Source organism: Ascaphus truei, unplaced genomic scaffold (genome assembly GCF_040206685.1).
Source record: "Ascaphus truei isolate aAscTru1 unplaced genomic scaffold, aAscTru1.hap1 HAP1_SCAFFOLD_3124, whole genome shotgun sequence".
Taxonomy (NCBI): Eukaryota; Metazoa; Chordata; class Amphibia; order Anura; family Ascaphidae; genus Ascaphus; species Ascaphus truei.
In genome coordinates this window covers 7,146-25,505 of record NW_027456098.1, presented here as the reverse complement: position 1 = coordinate 25,505, position 18,360 = coordinate 7,146, and the positions used below count along the sequence as shown (strand labels likewise).

At 42.5% G+C, this 18,360-nt stretch overlaps 1 protein-coding gene across 1 annotated transcript; it reads right to left on the bottom strand.

The window, feature by feature from the left end:
- Window positions 1-142: 142 nt before the first annotated feature.
- On the bottom strand, window positions 143-17,772 carry LOC142483269 (aldehyde oxidase 1-like; the record flags this gene model as incomplete). The annotated part of the gene is made up of 9 exons (XM_075583336.1): window positions 17,644-17,772; window positions 14,525-14,582; window positions 12,671-12,767; window positions 10,746-10,854; window positions 6,635-6,761; window positions 5,227-5,288; window positions 3,729-3,815; window positions 2,600-2,680; window positions 143-284 (listed from the first exon to the last, which is right to left on the bottom strand). Coding segments are annotated over exons 1-9 (817 nt in total), but the record flags the coding sequence as incomplete, so codon positions are not given.
- Window positions 17,773-18,360: the final 588 nt, after the last annotated feature.

The following is an 18,360-nucleotide window of genomic DNA, read 5'->3' as shown; positions in this document are numbered from 1 at the left end:
CCTCTGGATCAAAATACTGCAAATACAAATATAGGCTAAGTATTTGTTTTCTAAATTTAGCAGAGGTTGAACTTGATGAACATGTTTTTTTTTTCAACCTAATCTACTATATCACTATGCAATTATATAACTCCACACATACCCACTGTGGTATTCCCCACCACAAGAGGGGCCTGGGGATAATTAGCTTTCAGCTGCAGTAACTCCTGGAGGCTGGAAGGCGCAATCCATGTGGTACGTTCCCCTCGGAACAACAGTGTCTCAACACTTTCATTCTCCATCAACTGCACAGAGCAAGACAATGATATAACACCAGTGAGGCGTTAAATGCACAGCGCAGTTCATAGGCAACACAATCTAAATACATTTTAATAGATAGACAGTTTATATACTAAAGTATATGCATATTTTCCCTATAATTGTCAGGAGGCATCTATAAATGCTCTATGGTGTCATGTATAACTCCAATGTCTATAGTTACTAAATGAAGATAAAATGTAAGGCACCTTGTGTCTCATTCATTGTCATAAGGTACCTTGTGTCTCATTCATTGTCATAAGGTACCTTATGTCTCATTCATTGTCATAAGGTACCTTATGTCTCATTCATTGTCATAAGGTACCTTATGGTTTACTAATCTTTAGTAAATATGGACTTTTTCAGAGGATGAAGTACACTGAGATTTAATACAAATCTCCCTAGCTCTTCATCTACAGAAACACACATATATTATCTCCACTGACAAACTGACAATGTGTGACAAAGGGAAACGTGGATATATTTATGTTGTTCAGAACAAGCAGAAACCAGATAGATTATAAAATAATCTCAGTGTATTTCAGCCTTTCTCATGCCAGAGTAAAAGACAGGAATATTGTAATAATTACATTTTACATATATTTTTTTTATCCCTCTTTAGTGTACTGTATGCATACATTTTCAGGCTATATTTTACACAAAGTTCAGCCAAGTGTACACTTATTGTCCCATGGTGCTGCACTCCACAGAGCACGCGGAGCAGAGGACAGAGGGTCTGGTTACCTTTTCAATTGCTATTATGGATTCCTTGTGCCTATATGCGAGCTCCCTATAGCCCATATTGTATGACTGTGAGCAGATCTCTGTGGTGTTTGGCTAGACTCCTGACAGGGGAGGGAAGGCTTAGGGAAGTACCTCTGGGATCCTTTGGGACATGGGGGAATGGGCCTGATGAAGAGGTAGTCCCTCGAAACGTCGCCCCCCTAGCATACTTTCTTTTCTCCTTATTGTGTTTTTTCCTTTTGTTTCATGTGTTTTTCCCTTCTCCTTTCCCTCCCGTCCCTCACTTTGAGACATTTTTTCCATTGTGACATCTTATTGTTCTGCATATACAATTGCTTCTATTCTGGTTTGTTTACAGTGTTATTAAATTCATTTATCTTTATGACATCTGCATTCAGTAGATCATTGAACCAATAGACAGTGAGTGCTGCTACTTCTATAGGTAGATTAGTACGTAGAGGGGAATTAGGGTCCCCTTTTGGTCCGTGCACCCTGCATTTCCATTGATTATTCGTATCAGAGTGCTGTCTATCACCCCCCTCCCCTCAGTAGGTAATAGTATGGCCACATTTTTACTCCAATATTAATGCATGCGACAGGTTCCGTTCTAAGGGCCCACCGCAACCAAAAATCGCCAGAAAGCGTAACCGGCGATTTTCGGCATGTGCGCATGCGCAAATCGGCAATTCCCCTTCTGAACGTGCGCACCCTTGGCAACCACCTGTTCTGCGCATGCGCACCCCCAGTAACCACCTGTTCTGCACATGCACGACCACGGACTTCCCCGTTCTGCTCATGTGCAGACATGGTGGACCCCTTCTCGGTACCGTCGTATCGCCGAAAAGCGGGGCGCAAAGAAGCGGAGCCTTGCTGTAACTTATTTACATTGTGATATTTTCATACCAACAAACCGAATAATAAAGTATCTTCCTGACTCCTCATTCACACAGTGGTCACAAACATAGCTGTCATGGAACAAGAATCACATTTCTGTTTCACCCCCTCTCCCCCCTTTCCTTTGCAGCTTCTGCTTGTCACGTTCTCATTCCAGCTGCATGTATTTTGCTCTGTGCACTCACAGTGCCTGTGTGGTAGACACAGTGTTGCGATCCCTGTCTCTGCATTATGCCAGTGAGTTGCTACAGCAACCTCAGCCTTTCTGTCAGAATGGGTTAGTCTGCCTTCTCCCCCTCTGCTTTGATTACAGATGGTCTGTCACCAGCCTATCTTGCTACCCAGCATACACTGGCACTTCCTTTTCCACTTCTTCACTGGCTGAGTGAGTACCCCTCCTGTAATTTTCTCTACTGGCAAGGACTTATCCTTTTTCACCTTTCCCCACTATCAAGCGCACTCACCATAGAGACATTCTCTCACAATACCATCATCCACAAGTGCCTTTGTAAATCCATGCTTTTTCTCAATAAAGTGAAGACAAAGCACTTGTTGTGCTTGTAAAAGGAACGAGTTGAACCTATCTGGGCTAATCATCCTACACATGACCCGGGCCTCCAGAATAATAGCATAGAAAAGTAGAAACATTAATGAAGTTTCTTACCATTAGTTCAGGTGGAAATATCAGTTCTTGTGTTGGATCAAGTGGTGTAAAGCTTTCGCCTTCAAACAACCCTGTGCAAATCTACAAAAGACAATGGATAATCATGGTAACGGTGCTACTGTCTTAAGAACGTTTGAGGCATCCAACTCAAGGTGAAGGTTCTCACTATTACTAATATTTGTTTATAGCGCCACAGGGGGAACAGGATCCTGCAATTTGTACTTGTCGCATGCGCGCCATCGCACGGAGTAAAATTGCTGCCTTAAGTATTAATAAGTTGCTTCCTTGAATACCGACACATTCGATACACTAGGGCAGGGGCGCACAAACTTCTTGAGCTGCGGCCCCTTCCCGGGAGCCCCCCTCTCCTAATGGCTCGATGTCAAATGACATTGCGGGTTATGTGACGTGACGTGACCCCATCGTGTCATTTGACGCACGTTGCTATGGTGACGCCTGACGTCCCATGACCCCTTGGCGTCATTTGATGCCGCGTTGCCAAGGCGACGTGTCATCGAAGACCCGGCTGACAGCAGGTAAGTGAGTTACAGAGGCCTCACGCCTCCCCCCACATTTAGTTTAAATGCCTTGGGGAAGAGTGTGGGGCCTCTGTAACCGCTGCACCCCCCCTACAAATTCTCCCGCCCCCCTGGCCCTAGTTTGCGCACCACTGCACTAGGGTTTAGTAGAGATTGTCCAATGCAGTAGAAGAAAGGCTTGACAATAAAAGATCTAAGTTCAGAGCTTTATTTCTGTACTACAAATACAGAGTTAACATCGTGATGGAAAAAGTGTAATAAAGTGTTTTTTATGTTACTGAAGTGCTTCTTTTAGCCCACAAGTTTGTATGCAGTAATAATTGGGACACACAGATAGAATATATAGCTTACATCAGGGGTACGCAAATCATTAGAGCTGCGCCCCCCATGCCTTCTCCCCCCCTGTGCTCACGCTCCCCGCCCCCCACCTCTTGTGCCGGCATCAAAAGACCCTGTGGCATCACAGCAACCTTCTGAATCAAGTTGAGTTGCCTCACGTCTTAGAGGCCTCACGCCTTGGGGAAGAGCGCGGGGCCTCTGCAACCGCCGCGCCCTCCCCTCCATCCCCATTTTGCGCACCCCTTGCTTACATCATCCCCTGCAGCAGAAACCTGCGGCATGTCCTGGTTATTCACACAGCAGGGGCCGGATTCCTTCGCCTGACAGCAATCGGTTTTCTAAAAAACAAAATTCACACAACTTTTGAAACCGAACGTAAATAACTTTGAAGATGCATTAAGGAAAAATGTAAAGAAACCTTTCTCTGATCCACGCTCCAAACCGTCTTTTTAAAAATGCAATCCATGATACGTAATGGAAAACCCCCCAAAAAACAATCAACATAAAGAAAGTGCAAATAGAAGTTTGTTTTGATACATGGCTCCATTTTCTGCTCGCATTTGCAACAAATGTATGAGTTTCATCATGTGATTGTTGGCCAGAAAAGTTTACGCCACCTCAGACCTGGCAGATTGTTTTTTACGCAAATACAAGATACAAAAGTAACGCTACATCTCATTATAATCTGTGCATCATGTAACGTCTTCCTAACGCCTCCAACTGTCACTCCCCAAATTGCAAGGTGACGTACACAGCGCAAAACGTGGAGCAGAAACCTTGCTACATTGATGCAAGATGAAAATTATGCAATATGCTTCCATTTTGTTCCAGACCTGCTATGATGCTTCTCCACCTTTGACTGCTATTATTTAGCAGATATAAACGTGGCTATTATTTTTTCTCATGCTAAATAATTATTTGCTACCTAGCGATTAAATGTGTATTTTCTGATTTGCAGGCACACAATGAGATAATAAAGGGTAGAAATAACAAAATGTAAGTTTACCATTCATACGCTCCTCACACATTTTGATCCTAAATCTAATAACAAAGGAGCCATTTAGTTGCATCACAGTGTCAGTCTAAACTTCACTCTACTGAAGAGGAGGCGAGTGTCTGTGACTGACAGAAATAAGAGAAACATGTCTGTATTTTTCACTAAGAAACTTGTGCACTCACAATATAACTTCACAATGCTAAGCGAACCTTGACACTGGCTTCTGGCAGTTCTTAATTGCACTGAATCACAGATAGCGTTATGCTTCATTTATTTATCCCCTTGGGCACTTTCACATATTTGACTCCATAGGACAAAAATAATTTGCACTCATTTAGTGTAGGTACCTGCTATATTTGGCGTTTACCTTGACTGGGTTAGCAGGCTCCTTTGTTATTAGACATATGATCAAAATGTAGACTTTCACTAATAAATTGATAGCCAATCTGGGAGGAACGCTGGAATTGTATTTTTGTTACCCATAAATGTAATGCAATCTTTTTCCAAGCTGCATACTCCTAAAGGGAGGAGCGCAGGTATTATATATTTGTTTTACATTTTTTTTTAAAGTGCCTATCTTTTTAACATATACTCTAACATACTTTCATTGTGATTTTCTCTTTTTGGAGTGATTGCATCTTTAAAAAAAAAAAAAATCATGTTTACTTGTAAAATCCGAGGATACGTTAGACTTTAGCATTGTGCATGAAACTTGTACTTTGCGAATGGTTAATCTACATTACGTCACTCACCTTGCAGAAGGTTCTGCATCCATCCATTATTGGCCTGTATCCCGTGCAACGGCACAGATTACCTAATGGGAAGAGAACATGTTGAAAACACGCCAGGGCAATGTATCCATAACAAAATAGTCAGGTTGGGAACCCATTACGTACCAAGCTTGGATTGCTAGTGTGTAAGCATCAGTACGGGTTAACTTTTAATAAAATTGTAATTTTTATTACAGGTTTGAAGCTGGGGTCTAACCCCCTGCTTCGAGAGACACTTATCTCCGTAGTGGTGCCGGCATCCCTGCAGGTGGAGAAACTGTGTGTCTACTCTAATGGTGGCTTAAATGTCCCACTTCATGCGGCCCAATAGGAAGCCTTGACATCATCTGGTGTGGCTTCCTGTTGGCCGACGTGACCTAGACCTTTAAACTCCACAGAGATACCGGCACCCCCTTCGGATGTAAGTATCTCAGAAACCAGGGGGTATCCGTAGCTAAATTTAACACAGTTCAGCTCCGGGAACCCTTTGCTTCAAACCTGTAATAAAAAATAAAGAATACATTTTAAAAAATTTAAAAAAAAAACAGTTAACCAATATTGCTGCACAGCTTGCTTCCGGCGTGCGTCGACATCAGAGAGGCCTGGCGTGGAACAGAGTGAGGGAGGCCTGCAGCTGGGAGAGAGCCGGGGCCTGGAGATGAGATGACCGGCAGCCGTGCCCGGCCAGAGTTCGGGCCCAACTTGCAGTGCAGGCTGGCAGGGCCACCGACAGGGAGGGAGAGCCGGGACATGTGTCTTGGGCCCGGTGGCTATTAAATTCAGCTGTACCTTTTGTACTTTTTTTTGCCAATGGTTAAATCTCAGAAACTTTAGCTAATTAAAGCTGACCTGTTGGTGGCCCTTGAGGACTGTAGTTGCCCGTCCCTGACCTGTTTTCATGTTGGAAATGTTGGCGGGCCTGATGTAGCCCAACTTACGTCCCCTGAGACTGCAGCAGCATGCTTAAATACTGTGTTGGTAACTCCAGGTATATATGGCACATCCCACAGTTCCAAAGGTCTGAACACATAAGCTAAACTATGGCTACGAATTCACTAAATGCTATGTGAAAGAGGCTTTCTAGCTGTGTACACCGAGTCTGAATACAGCTGCATAATATTGGCACATATCAATGTTAACATGTCCAAAGAAAAACATGAATATTATAATAATGGTCCATATTTATTAAGCAGTCTTCAGCCATAAGATACCATTCGGTGCTGGGAGACACATTGACTTGAAGGCCTCAGAAGGCATATTATGGCAGAAGACTGTTTAGCAAATATGGGCCACTGTCTTCAAGAGGGATAAGATACAGAGTCCTGGACCACCCAACACAAAAGTGGTTAAATGTATTAAGAAAAACAGCATATATTTGAAATAGTCATACCTCCCAGAGCTTCATATATCTGCTCCATGGTGGGTTCTGGGTGGTTCCTCAGTAATGCATACATGGACATCACCATCCCAGGGGTGCAGAACCCACACTGAGTCCCGTGTGCTTTTGCAATCCTCTCCTGTGAGAAATGTGGGTGTTTGTTTTTTTTGTTTTTTAAAGAAGCATTCATCAGCTCAAATATGTACTGTATATATATTTTTTTTATTTTTCACACTTTTTGACTGCTCTCGAGCCCTATCTTTGGTGTCATTGTTCTTTTTCCCCATCCATGAGAAACCGTATCAAGCTCAGTGATATTTGCCATAGAAACAATAGCAGCCAAACTAAAAGGAAAAAATATCAATAACGCCTTCACGCGTAGGAATAAAAGTGTTATCCTTGTGGGAAAGGCTGAATCATAATAGGAACATGGCTCTAAGATGGGCATTAAGAAAGTGCTTTAAACAACTTATCTTGAGAAAGATCTGATCACCCTTAAAGTTTTGACTAATTTACATTCTGTGTTAAAATTAATACATTTCTATTTTCTTTGAATCATATGTAACCCTAATTTTGTCTGAAAAGTATTACTCTTCCCTTTAACTCTTTAGCTAATGATGCAGCATAATTAGTTCACTCAAAACAAGAAGGAAACCTGTCTGCATAATTTACAATGTACCTGTCTGCATAATTTACAATGTATATATAATGGTTTCCAAATAATGTTAACTCAAAAGAGATTAGATAAAGATCATAAAAACGCATTTAATTAAAGCTGCAGTTCAGTCTTTTTTTATTTATTTATTTATTTTTTTACTTCAATAGTTTCATGTGTGCAATCTCTAATTGAAACAACAAAGGGATAGGGAGTGATCACAGAACCATACTAATTGAATAAAGTGGTCAAATACATCAATGTGGTAATCAAATAATGGGTGCAAACTGTGAACTGAAAAGTGAATCAGAAAAGGTAAAGGGAAACACAAAATGGATGTGCCCCCTAAAAGAATTCACTTAAATGCACACCAAAACAGTGTAAAATTTAACTTTTAATAAATTTACTTAAAACATATATTACCAAAGTAATGTGTAATGTGAATTAAAAATATATTAAATCAACATTATCAGGCAACCGTGTCGTCTATTTTAAGTATATACTATCCCATTGAACCACTTGATAATGGTGGGATAAGAGGACACAGGTTGCTAGTCAGGGTGTTAACCCCTCTGGAGCAACGATGAGACCCAAAAATAAAGGTATATAAATGTACACAAGTGAGTGGCCAGTGTGTTAAATGTCCAGCTACCTTGCTAGAACAACCAGCACTGCGCACTATAATAGAGACTTTAGTGTGTTAAAGTAAGAGTGCTGGAGTGATAAAGCTGGCAAGTGCAGTGATAATGGTGATACATACTGTACACTGCAGCATAGACCTGCCAGAGACAGCAGTGCTGTGCAAGGAAAGCAGGCACACTCACTGTAAATAAAGAATAAATAATTAACTAATGGGATCAACAAAGTTAGAGCCAGGAGACTGCTGACAATCTCTAATTACCTAAAGAACTGTATAGCTGCAGGTCAATTCGTTCTCCATGTATTGATAGGCGAAATTTGGTGACATAATTAGTGAAGGGATCTGTTTATATTCTGCTTCAGTCCGTCAGTGGAAGCTCATGAATATTCATGAGCACTCCTGCACTGACATGTGCTAGAGGGAGGGCAGGGCTGACAAAGGGATGTGCCAGGGCTTGTGACAGGACACGAAGGGGCAGTGCCTTAGCAAATGGCTGTGAAAATAGAATACAAGAAAATTAGTCTTTCAAAGTTGTTGTTTTTTTAAAACAGAAAATGCTAAAAGTATTTTTTCTTACTACAGAACTGATTTATTAAAAAAAAAAACACACATGCAGGATATTGACTGAACTGCAGCTTTAAATGGCAATATTCAACGTTCAAAAAATCATTTAAAAACCTTTATATTTGTCTGTGATAGATTTTTTAACATTGTCAGTCAACTATGTGATAATGCAGGGGTGTGCAAACTTTTGCCCCCGTGCCCCCCTACCTCTTGTCCTCCAATGCTTGCGCCCCCCCCCCCCCGCTTTGCTCTGTGTGGCGTCAAATGACGCGCGGGGTCATGTGATGTCATGTCACGTGACCCAAAGCGTCCTTTGATGCCACGTTGCCACGGAGACGCGTCCAGACGCCGGCTGAAGCAAGGTAAATTTAGGTTACAGAGGCCTCACGTGATCCCCCAGCATTTAATTTTAAAGCCTTGGGGAAGAGCACGGCGCCTGTGCCCCCCCAGAAAAATATTGCGCCCCCCAGTGTGCGCACCCCAGTGATAATGTACACTGCACTGCATGATTGTAAACTTGGTCTTCCCTGGTCTCAGGCGCACCGATAAAATTATCATTGTGCTTGTTTTTTTCTAGTGTGCAGCATGACTCTCTAAATAGGCCTTAAAACTCTGGCCTCAAAATGGTTAAAAGAAGCAGGAATGAGTTCCATATGTTATACATTAACCCCGTTCATAAACATATCATACACATTAACTTCTGTGCTTTATTAAAGTACCGGTAAGTAAGAATGAGACAAATGATTTACATCAGATCTTTTTAAGTACTACAGCTGGCTATGTTAAAGTTCTTTTTAGCAACAAATTAACGGCGACATAAATGTTAAATCTTAGTCACCGATTTATTTTTTACTTTGTCTAAAACTGAAAAGGTTTTCAATCTGAAACCCTGGGTGAGTCTCTGCGTTCCCCTGGGGAGGGAGCGTCCCCGCTGAAAAGGTGCACTTTTCTTTATTTTTCAAAGAAACAAAATATTTTGTCCCTATGAGGACGATTGCATATGTGGAAGATAGTAAATGACAAATATAGATTTTTTTTTGTATGGAGTAACTGGGCTGTCCTTTTAAATGTTATTAAAGGGCAAATGTACCCTGGATTCAGATCCATTTTATTACTAGCAGAACTAAACCCAATCATTTCAAGGCTCCCTCACACCGTCATTGCTTATGGCCTTTCTAAAAATAAAAACACGTTTCCCCCCCCCCCCCTTCCTTCTTCTTCTCTAGTACTCAACTCTTTTAAGGTATGGCTCCTCCTAACTGCCCCCCATATTCTCCATACACAAGGAGGGAATGAATAAGCCCAAATAAATTACTTCTATAGCTGCCATTACTATAATATTACAACACTGAGCAATGGAGACATCCAATGAGCAATTTATATTGTCGGTATTTGTATTGCAGCGATAACCCTATTTTTACAGTTCAGTGAAAATAGATAAAACACTTGGCTTGAAGTGTGACAAACAGAAAAAATTACAGCACAAGAGCTGAGTAACATTTTTTTTTAACCTATTTATTTGTAAGAGAATTCGACCAGGGGTTGGACCTCACAACCTTTGGCTGCCATCTCTTGTAGATCCTGTGGGCCAATAGCCATCTCTTCCCCTGTAAATGGTGTTAACCTTCTGATTTAATACTGACTAACCTTAAAACTTGCCCCACAAATCAAGCATCTCAACAGCCTGCACTCATGGTTACTGTCCCACACCCACAGTTACTCCTACTGTACCACCCATTGTGGCCAAGCACTGCCATCCACTGCACTTACTCCCTCACCTGCGGTCTCTGTAAGTCTCCCATCATACACTTAGATTGTAAGTTCTTCAGGGCAGGGATTTCCTCATCTATTGTCTGATTTTGCTGTGCTTATTGTATTATTATAATTCCCTGTACTGTATTCTTAGTGTAGCGCTGAGTACACTTTTGGCGCTATATAAAGACATACAATACAATACAAATAGGAAGCCGCAACATCGTAGGAGGCATGACATTGCAACTTCCTATTGGAGGACTGTGGTGGGCATCTTTAAATGTCCAAGAACAACACAACTAAAATAGTAAGTATCCCGGGAATTTGGGGGGTCTTCTGAGCTGAACATAACATGGTTCCCCCCCCCCCGAGGAACCCCCGGTTCAAATTCTGTTAAAAAAAAAATCAAAGGTAAATGTTCAGGATTGTTGCTTTAAATTGTGAAGACATCCACATTTTCATGGTCATTCGACCATTTTCGATTTACTGGATACTGTATGCTCCTACAGTACCTGCACAGGGTGTAGCCTGGTGGTGGTGCTTCCGATACCCTCCACGGTGGTGACCGCGGCACCATGCAGAGAGCATATGGACAGCAGGCAGGTGTTGGCTGAGTAATGTCTTGGTAGTGTCAAGAACTGTACTGAATTATAAGCAAAGAAGATCTAGAAGCCGGGCACTCCAAATGTAAGCATGTATTATTAAAAATGTAAAACATAAACGGATCTTCATCAGGGTAAGCAACCACTCTGAAAACGTACACTGAAAAAGCATGATGCCTAAATACCAGATACACTGGTGGCATGCAATGCTGTAATTGGTATGCTGTCCTGTTTGTAACATACAGAATCTGCCAAGATCATTCATTAGTTCTCAAATTGTGGCCCCTGGACCACTGATTGTCCACAAAGTCGTATATTCACTAAAGCAGCTCCCTCCTGCGGTCAGTCCATTTTCTGTCACTGCTAAAGGCTGATTTCTATATGCCGTACAAGTGCAATATTTTTTTAAATATACGGAGTATATATGAATGTATTGATGAAGAGAGGTATGTGTAAGTATGGTAATCCTCAAAATTATTATTAACACTTAGACTCGTTTCTCACCCCAGACACCTCAACATAACCAGCAAAACCTCAAGAGTTTCCATAGCATTCAATGGTAATACTGCCACAGAATGTACACAAGGACGGTGCAAGCACTGGGCGTCTTAGGCAGTTGCATTGGGTGTCACATTTTGGGGGGTGTCAGGAGTGAAGGAGGAAGACGGACGACAGGTGGATGGAAAAGAGCAGGGCAGCGGCAGAAGCGGTCAGTGGTAGAGACAGGCAGTGGCGGAAGACGAAGCACTGTGGGAGCGGAGAAGGTTTGCTGAGGAGCAGGACTGCCGGGAGGAGGGTGCCCCAGCCGTCTGACCTGGAAGTCTTCGCTGCCCTATAGTGTCTGCCACTGGTAGCTTGCAGGTCCTCCCAGTCATCCTCCTCCTCTGCCGCCCTGCTCCGCTGCTGCGATCCCCCATCTTCCTCTCCCGCCACCTCCCGTCTCTACCTCCGTCCTCTTTCCCCCCCCGCCGCCCTGCTCAGTGTGCACTGCCTGTCCCTACTGCCGCTCTGCTCCTGCTGGCCTGTGTCCTCCGCAGACAAGTGGTAGGCATTAGGCAGAGTTCAGGGTGGCTGCTACGCGACGTGCGCGCGCACATCTGTCGCAATTTCGGGTTGTTCTGTGGGAGTGTTCAAACTGAAAACTCCACCGGCGGCAAAGTGCAGCGTTGACGCTGCGACATTTTGCTGCTAAAACCCGAAATTATATTTGGGGCTGCAGTCGCGTCACGTGAGCTGGTTCAGCGAACCAGCTCCATGACACATTCGCCCCGCCCCCGCCACGCCCTCAAACTCCGCGACAGACTCCTGCGGCCTGAACACAGATCGCGGGGGAGGCACGCACAGACCGTCCGTAGCAGCCAACCTGAACTCAGCCTTAATTGGGTGAAAGAAGGAGGGAGTGAGAGAAGAGGAGGGGGATGAGAGAAGAGGAGGAAGGGGGGTGAGAAGAGGAGATGGGGGTGAAAGAATGAAGTGAGAAAGGAGGTGGTTGAGTGTACAAAAGAGAGGGGCTACTGTGTAACTTTTAAAAACAAAAATTTGGCACAGGGTTGAAGTTTCATCTAGGGTGCCGAATACCCTTGCACCAGCGCTGAATGTACAGTATATAAATACGTTTGAGAACCCCTGACCTAGATCATTATTGCTGTTTCATCTTTGATGTCTGGTGGTTAGTTAGAGGGCATTAGGAGCAGGGAATGGTCGTTATTTTTGGCAGCTAATAACATTTCCATGGATCCAAGGTTGCAATAAATGGTTTAGTACCAATAAGCTACTGTGGTGTCAAGAGTTGCTTTATCACGAAGCACAGCTACTTTCATGTGAGTTAAGGATACAAGATCTTCTTGGAGACTGGATGGATGGTGGATATCATCACCGTGCATGCACCGCAGCCACCTCCTCCGCAGCCATATTTAGTGCCGGTGAGAAGGACTTTTAAGACAGCCGTTAAAGAAGAAAATCAGCAGATCCTAGAACTTTGTTCAACATCACTGCACAAATGTAAAATGTTGCATTATTGTAGTTTGCTCTCAAGGTTGCCCCTGCTTGCAAACCCTGATGTCCAAGTTCTAGATCAGTGGTTCTCAACCCTCTCCCACAGGCACCAGGTTGTGAGAATAACCAATGCCCTTCACACAGATAAACGTGCTTACATTGCATATGAATAGAATATTGGATGGTTGCCACAGAAACCTGGTGTGGCTGGGGGTTCCTGGGGAGAGTGTTGGGATCCATTGTTCGAGATCCTTCGAGCAGAGCGATTTTGTGAGGAAACTCACAGGAACCGAGATATGGCACCTTTGTCTTTTTAAGAGAACGATCACCATTCGATATAATCATTACTACATTATTAGGAATGGCACTGGATACTAGTAGCAAGACCTGCTTTTTCTGCTATAGTCTTAATCAGTAGTTTCCCTCCTCAAGGATCACTAACATTCCAGGTTTTAATGTTATACTCACATGAGCACACATGGGTGGCTCAGTCATTTGACTGTACTACTTATGCTCAGGCAGGGATATCCTCAAAATGTGGCCTCTTGGCGGTCCTTGAGGACTGGAGTTGGGAGCCACTGTTGTAGATTATATAGAAACTAAATACATTTTTCTTTGCTTAGGGTGTCGACACCTTTTTTTCCTCCTACAAAGACACCACTGTTGCAGAGTGTACAAATGTCGATTTCATCATGGTAAAAAGCACTGTGAAAGGGGGGCTTTTCAGCTAAGCAATGGTGTCTGGGTATCAAGTTCCAAAACTGGCTGTTTTGACCAGAGGAAGAACTAGTTAAAGGGGTCCAGCGCAAGGATATTTTTGGGGCCTGCATGGGCAACAATGAGCTTAAAAACTCCTGCTACCTTATCCTCTGCAGCCCGCACTGGGCCCATTAAGGTTGTGGCACCTTGGTGCCTTGCACCTGCTGCATCAATGGTAACTGACATTTGAATGTGTCAAGTAAGGTTGCTCCAATTTTCAGCCTGCTTCCCCCGGTAAACAATTTGGGCAACTATTCAATATGCTATGAAGCTACCGTCAAGGTTTTAGGATCTCTGGTTCCTGGTTCTCAAGCACCTGGGCTACAGAGAACCTAACATCTTGACAGGTTTGTATAATTTAGTACTAAAAAAAATAATAAATGTTCAAAAGCTTGTATAATGTAAACTACTGTTCATCCACTAAAAGATATCATATTGCTGTTTTTTCCGTGTATTCTTTTTTACAGCTAGAAGGGGCCAATATTACTACAATATCTTTGTCTATAATTTAGTACTATTGAGAAGAGTATATTTTTTAATAGCATAAGGGACTTGTGGCTCTGTGCGTTATTAAACAATACTAGATTTCATATCCAGAACATAACTCGATGTATGGCAACGCAAGGAAGGGAGGTCAGGAAGTGCTTGAGGTGTGCAAGATCATTCTCTACTGTAAAAGCTTCCCCGACAAGTCGCTTCATAGCATATTGGATAGTTGCCCAAATTGCTTATCGGAGGAAGCAGGCTGAAAACTGGAGCAACCTGTCTTGACACATTTCCATGTCCCTTTGGTGTAACAGGTGCAAGGTGCAAGATCTCTAACCAAAAGGCTGCTTTAATCTAAATACCCAGATAAGTTTTAATTTTCATAGGGAATTATATAGATACAAAGGGAAAAATAGGCAATGCCATGTGGTAGGTTCTCAGAAGGATACGCCTTTTCCTCAGGTAGGGTAGGAGCATTTCCTCTGGATCAGCATTTTCCTCAATAATCTGCATTAAAAAAAGTAAGATTTTAGTTAAACACACAATGCCTTTATTGTGTACATGTATATTTTGTCTTCATAAAGAGCCCACAATATATGCAGCACTTTATAAAAGACACAATAGAATTCATGGATGTATAATATAATAAGTGCAACAAACATAAAATTAGTGGGAAAAGAAGTGTTACTGTGTGGCGCCTGGTGTGTTATTATACTTTACGTGATTGCAAAGTGTGACAAATAAATCAATCTTATAATAAATACAACCATAAGCAATGTCCTTTTGTAATCAACCCAAATTAGTCCAATGAAGAGGCAAGTAGGTAATGCGCATAGAATGATATCTTTCACAGGGAGCTGCCTTTCAGCGCCAATAACCACCTCTGGAGTCCTAACGGCGTCTCCTCCAGACCCGCTGGGGCGTGTTGATCCTCCGCTGGTAGTTAGGCTGCTTACTCGGCTCCTTTCCCCTTCTTCTTGTGTCGGAGCCTCAGCTATCCTGGACACTCGCTCGCGTTCTCGCGAGAGCCAATGATGAAGATAGGCTGGTTCTGGGTATGCTGTGATTGGCTCCGAGTCACTCTCTATGGGGAATGAGTGCATGTCCGTGCACCTACGTTTGCGTATGCGTAAGGATATGGCAACCCAACCCTACGCATTTCATGGATTACTCCGCTTCATCAGGGGCATGTGCCACATCTGACCAGGGTAGTCAGAGTTACTTATTGGCAGCCACATGATCACAATAAAACAATTACGTTTAAGTGAGTTTTAGGGCACATAATCTACACGGTCATCACACAATTTGTGTGCACACTTTTAATAGATTTGATTACATTGGTTTGAATGGCGCAGCACATTCTTTTGTTCACGCTAAACATAAAATTAGACCATAGGAAAGGAAATTGCTGCCTTGGAGAATTTACAAACTCATTTTGTAGGCAGTGTCACGGGAGACCAGGACTCTTAACACCTTTTAACCGGGATCATTCACTAGGCAAAACAAGGTAGTGGAATAAAATGGATTTTGTTCGGGTAAACCCACGTACATACAATAAATACACAAAATACAGACGAAATACACACTTACTGGGGTATGGGGTTGAAAACTAGGCTCAAATAGGTAGAGGCACTTGCTTCAGAAGGCTTACCCTGAACGGGATATACACCCAGGTTTCCTGGTCCGCTTTTCAGCTAAACCACTTAGCCTCGACTGCTACGTACGTTTTTCAGAACTTGGTCCTGACCCCTGACTTAGTCTTTGCAGGGCAGACTTTCCTAGCTCCAAAAAATCTGACTCAAATTATATGATATTATTGGCTTGCTTAGCCTGTAGCAGTTGTGTTATTAACCCCTGCATTACTGGCTTATGTAGCATTGTTGCTTTAGTTGATCTCTGCTAATTACCGGTTATCTTTGAGATATACTCTACAGTTGGTTGGTCTAATTGCCACTAGCCTGGTTTGGGCATACATTTACTAGTGACCACTCTTGGATCACAAGATTATCTAATAGGTTGCCATATAGTGTATTTTTTTTAGTTGCTCAGTGTGTTGGGAGTTACACAATTTCTTTATAACATATTTGTCATTTACTTTATTTTTCTCATTTGAGTTCTAGGTTACCCCCCCCACCACATTTCTTGTTCTATATTGTCCTTTGGGAGGGAAAAGGGTCCCACCAAGTTCCCGTGCACCACAGTCTTATTTTACTCCCCTATATTCTTAGAGTGCTGTTTAAACCATATACTTTTTACAATAGATCTGACAATTTCAATCAGCATGAAATGACAATTCACAGATGGAGAATAATGGATATTCAATCTTTTCCCCATGGTAAATACTCCCTTCCCTCCTAGCGGGCAAGAACAAACTCTGGCAAATAATACTAAACTAAAAGATAACTCCTTTCCTAAATGATTCTGTGGGCTGGTTTACTAGAGAATGGGACCCATGGATGAGGAGGGAGAAAAGATGGTAGCTCTGGGAGGATGTTGACACTCTAAAATAATTTGTAACCTCTCCTCAATTCTCTCAGGCAAGTCTGACCCCTCATAGTGTAATGTATAACTGTACTTCTTAGGCCAGTGTTTTTCAACTGGGGTTCCTAGGAAACCTCGGGTTCCTTGGGCATCCTTAAAGGGTTCCCTGAAATTTTCAGGTAATTTAAAAACTGTACAAAATACATTAGAATTTACAATGCATCTGATCTCAGACGCGCTATTAGAGAGGGTTGGGGTTCCTCAGAATGCATCTGATCTCAGACACGCTGGGGCGTGCCCCTCAGGGGGGCGCAAGATTGTTCAGGGGGGGGGGGGCGCAAGATTGTTCAGGGGGGGGGGGCGCGGCGGTTGCAGAGGCATTTAAATTAATGCTGGGGGATCGCGTTAGGCCTCTGCAACTTCACTTATCTTCACTTCGGCAACGCGTCACCATGGCAAGGCGGCGGCATTTGACGCAACGTGACCCCGCAGCGTCATTTGACGCCGGAGGGAATGTAAGGGAGGGGGGGCGCGAGCAGGGATGGAAGCAGAAAGGAGGTCCCAGCAGGGAAAGATTGCACACACCTGCTCAGGCAAACCATGTAATATGATAACTATCCTGAAAAACTTGAATTGAACTCTGTATGTGTTTTTTTTTTTGTCCCCTTCTCCTGTGTATTCCTATTTATGTGGATGAGGTTTCTTTACTTATGTTGTCCTGATTCCTGATTTCCCCCACCCTGCTCCTTTTTCTGCCCTTCAATGTAAACCGAAATGAAAATAAATAATAGGTAAACTACTTTAACTGCACCGTATCTCAGGAACTGGAGGGTCCCCTGTTCTAAAAATAATGCGGTTTTGTTTCGCAGGACCCTGCATTTGCCAATATTGTAAAAAAAATTATAATTGGTTAATTTGGCACCATACTGCTTTAACTTAACTTTGGAAGTCACTGGTATCTTAAAATTCCCAGCAGTTATTTTTGTTCTACAGTACATAAAAACATAAAATCTATTTTCCAGTAAAGTTGCACAAAAAGCTAATGCAGAGCGAAGAGTATGGATTACAAGCAAAACAACCAACTTACCTTCCTTCCGTTCACAAAGAATACAAGTTTCTTCGAACCTATCAGGTTTGGCATCTTTCCTGAGCTGTAATCGTTGTAAGACAGTGGAGAGGTATGGTGCACACAGGAAACAATCTGTGTTTTTCTTAACTAAACCATTCAGCATCTGAGCCAATAGCAAAATTCTGCAACTGCTACCTCCCCCTATGTTTGGTTGGGCATACATATACAGTTCAAAGTACAAAAGCAGGCTAGCCTAGCAGACAATGTACATACTGTGAGAAAAAAAGGGGTGATCTGCGCTCATAAATTGTAAATATTGTGCTCAATTGGTGCAAAAATAGGATAGTGCAAATAACAATTGAATAAACGTGTTATGTTAAAAGGTAGTGCTGCTGTGTCCATAACATGTCATGCTAGTTTACAAGTTATTTGATGTACGTGCAATACTCACCTGTTTCACCAATACAATTTTAATTTATATACTACACTATGAGGTTTTTTGCGCTGTTTCTCTTTTTGTTAATGTACATACTGTACATCACCACATTCATAATTATGTACACATTTAAAGTCCTTGTATTAGGTCTTACCTACTCATTGTCACTTAAAGTAGCAGTCTGCACTGATCGCCTTTTTTTGCATTTAATTTTTTTAGTTACTTTAAGAGAGCTCTTCTTGCTCTTTCCAATGCTGATTTTTTCCCCGTTAAAATCTGTTGATTTGAGTAGGACTAAC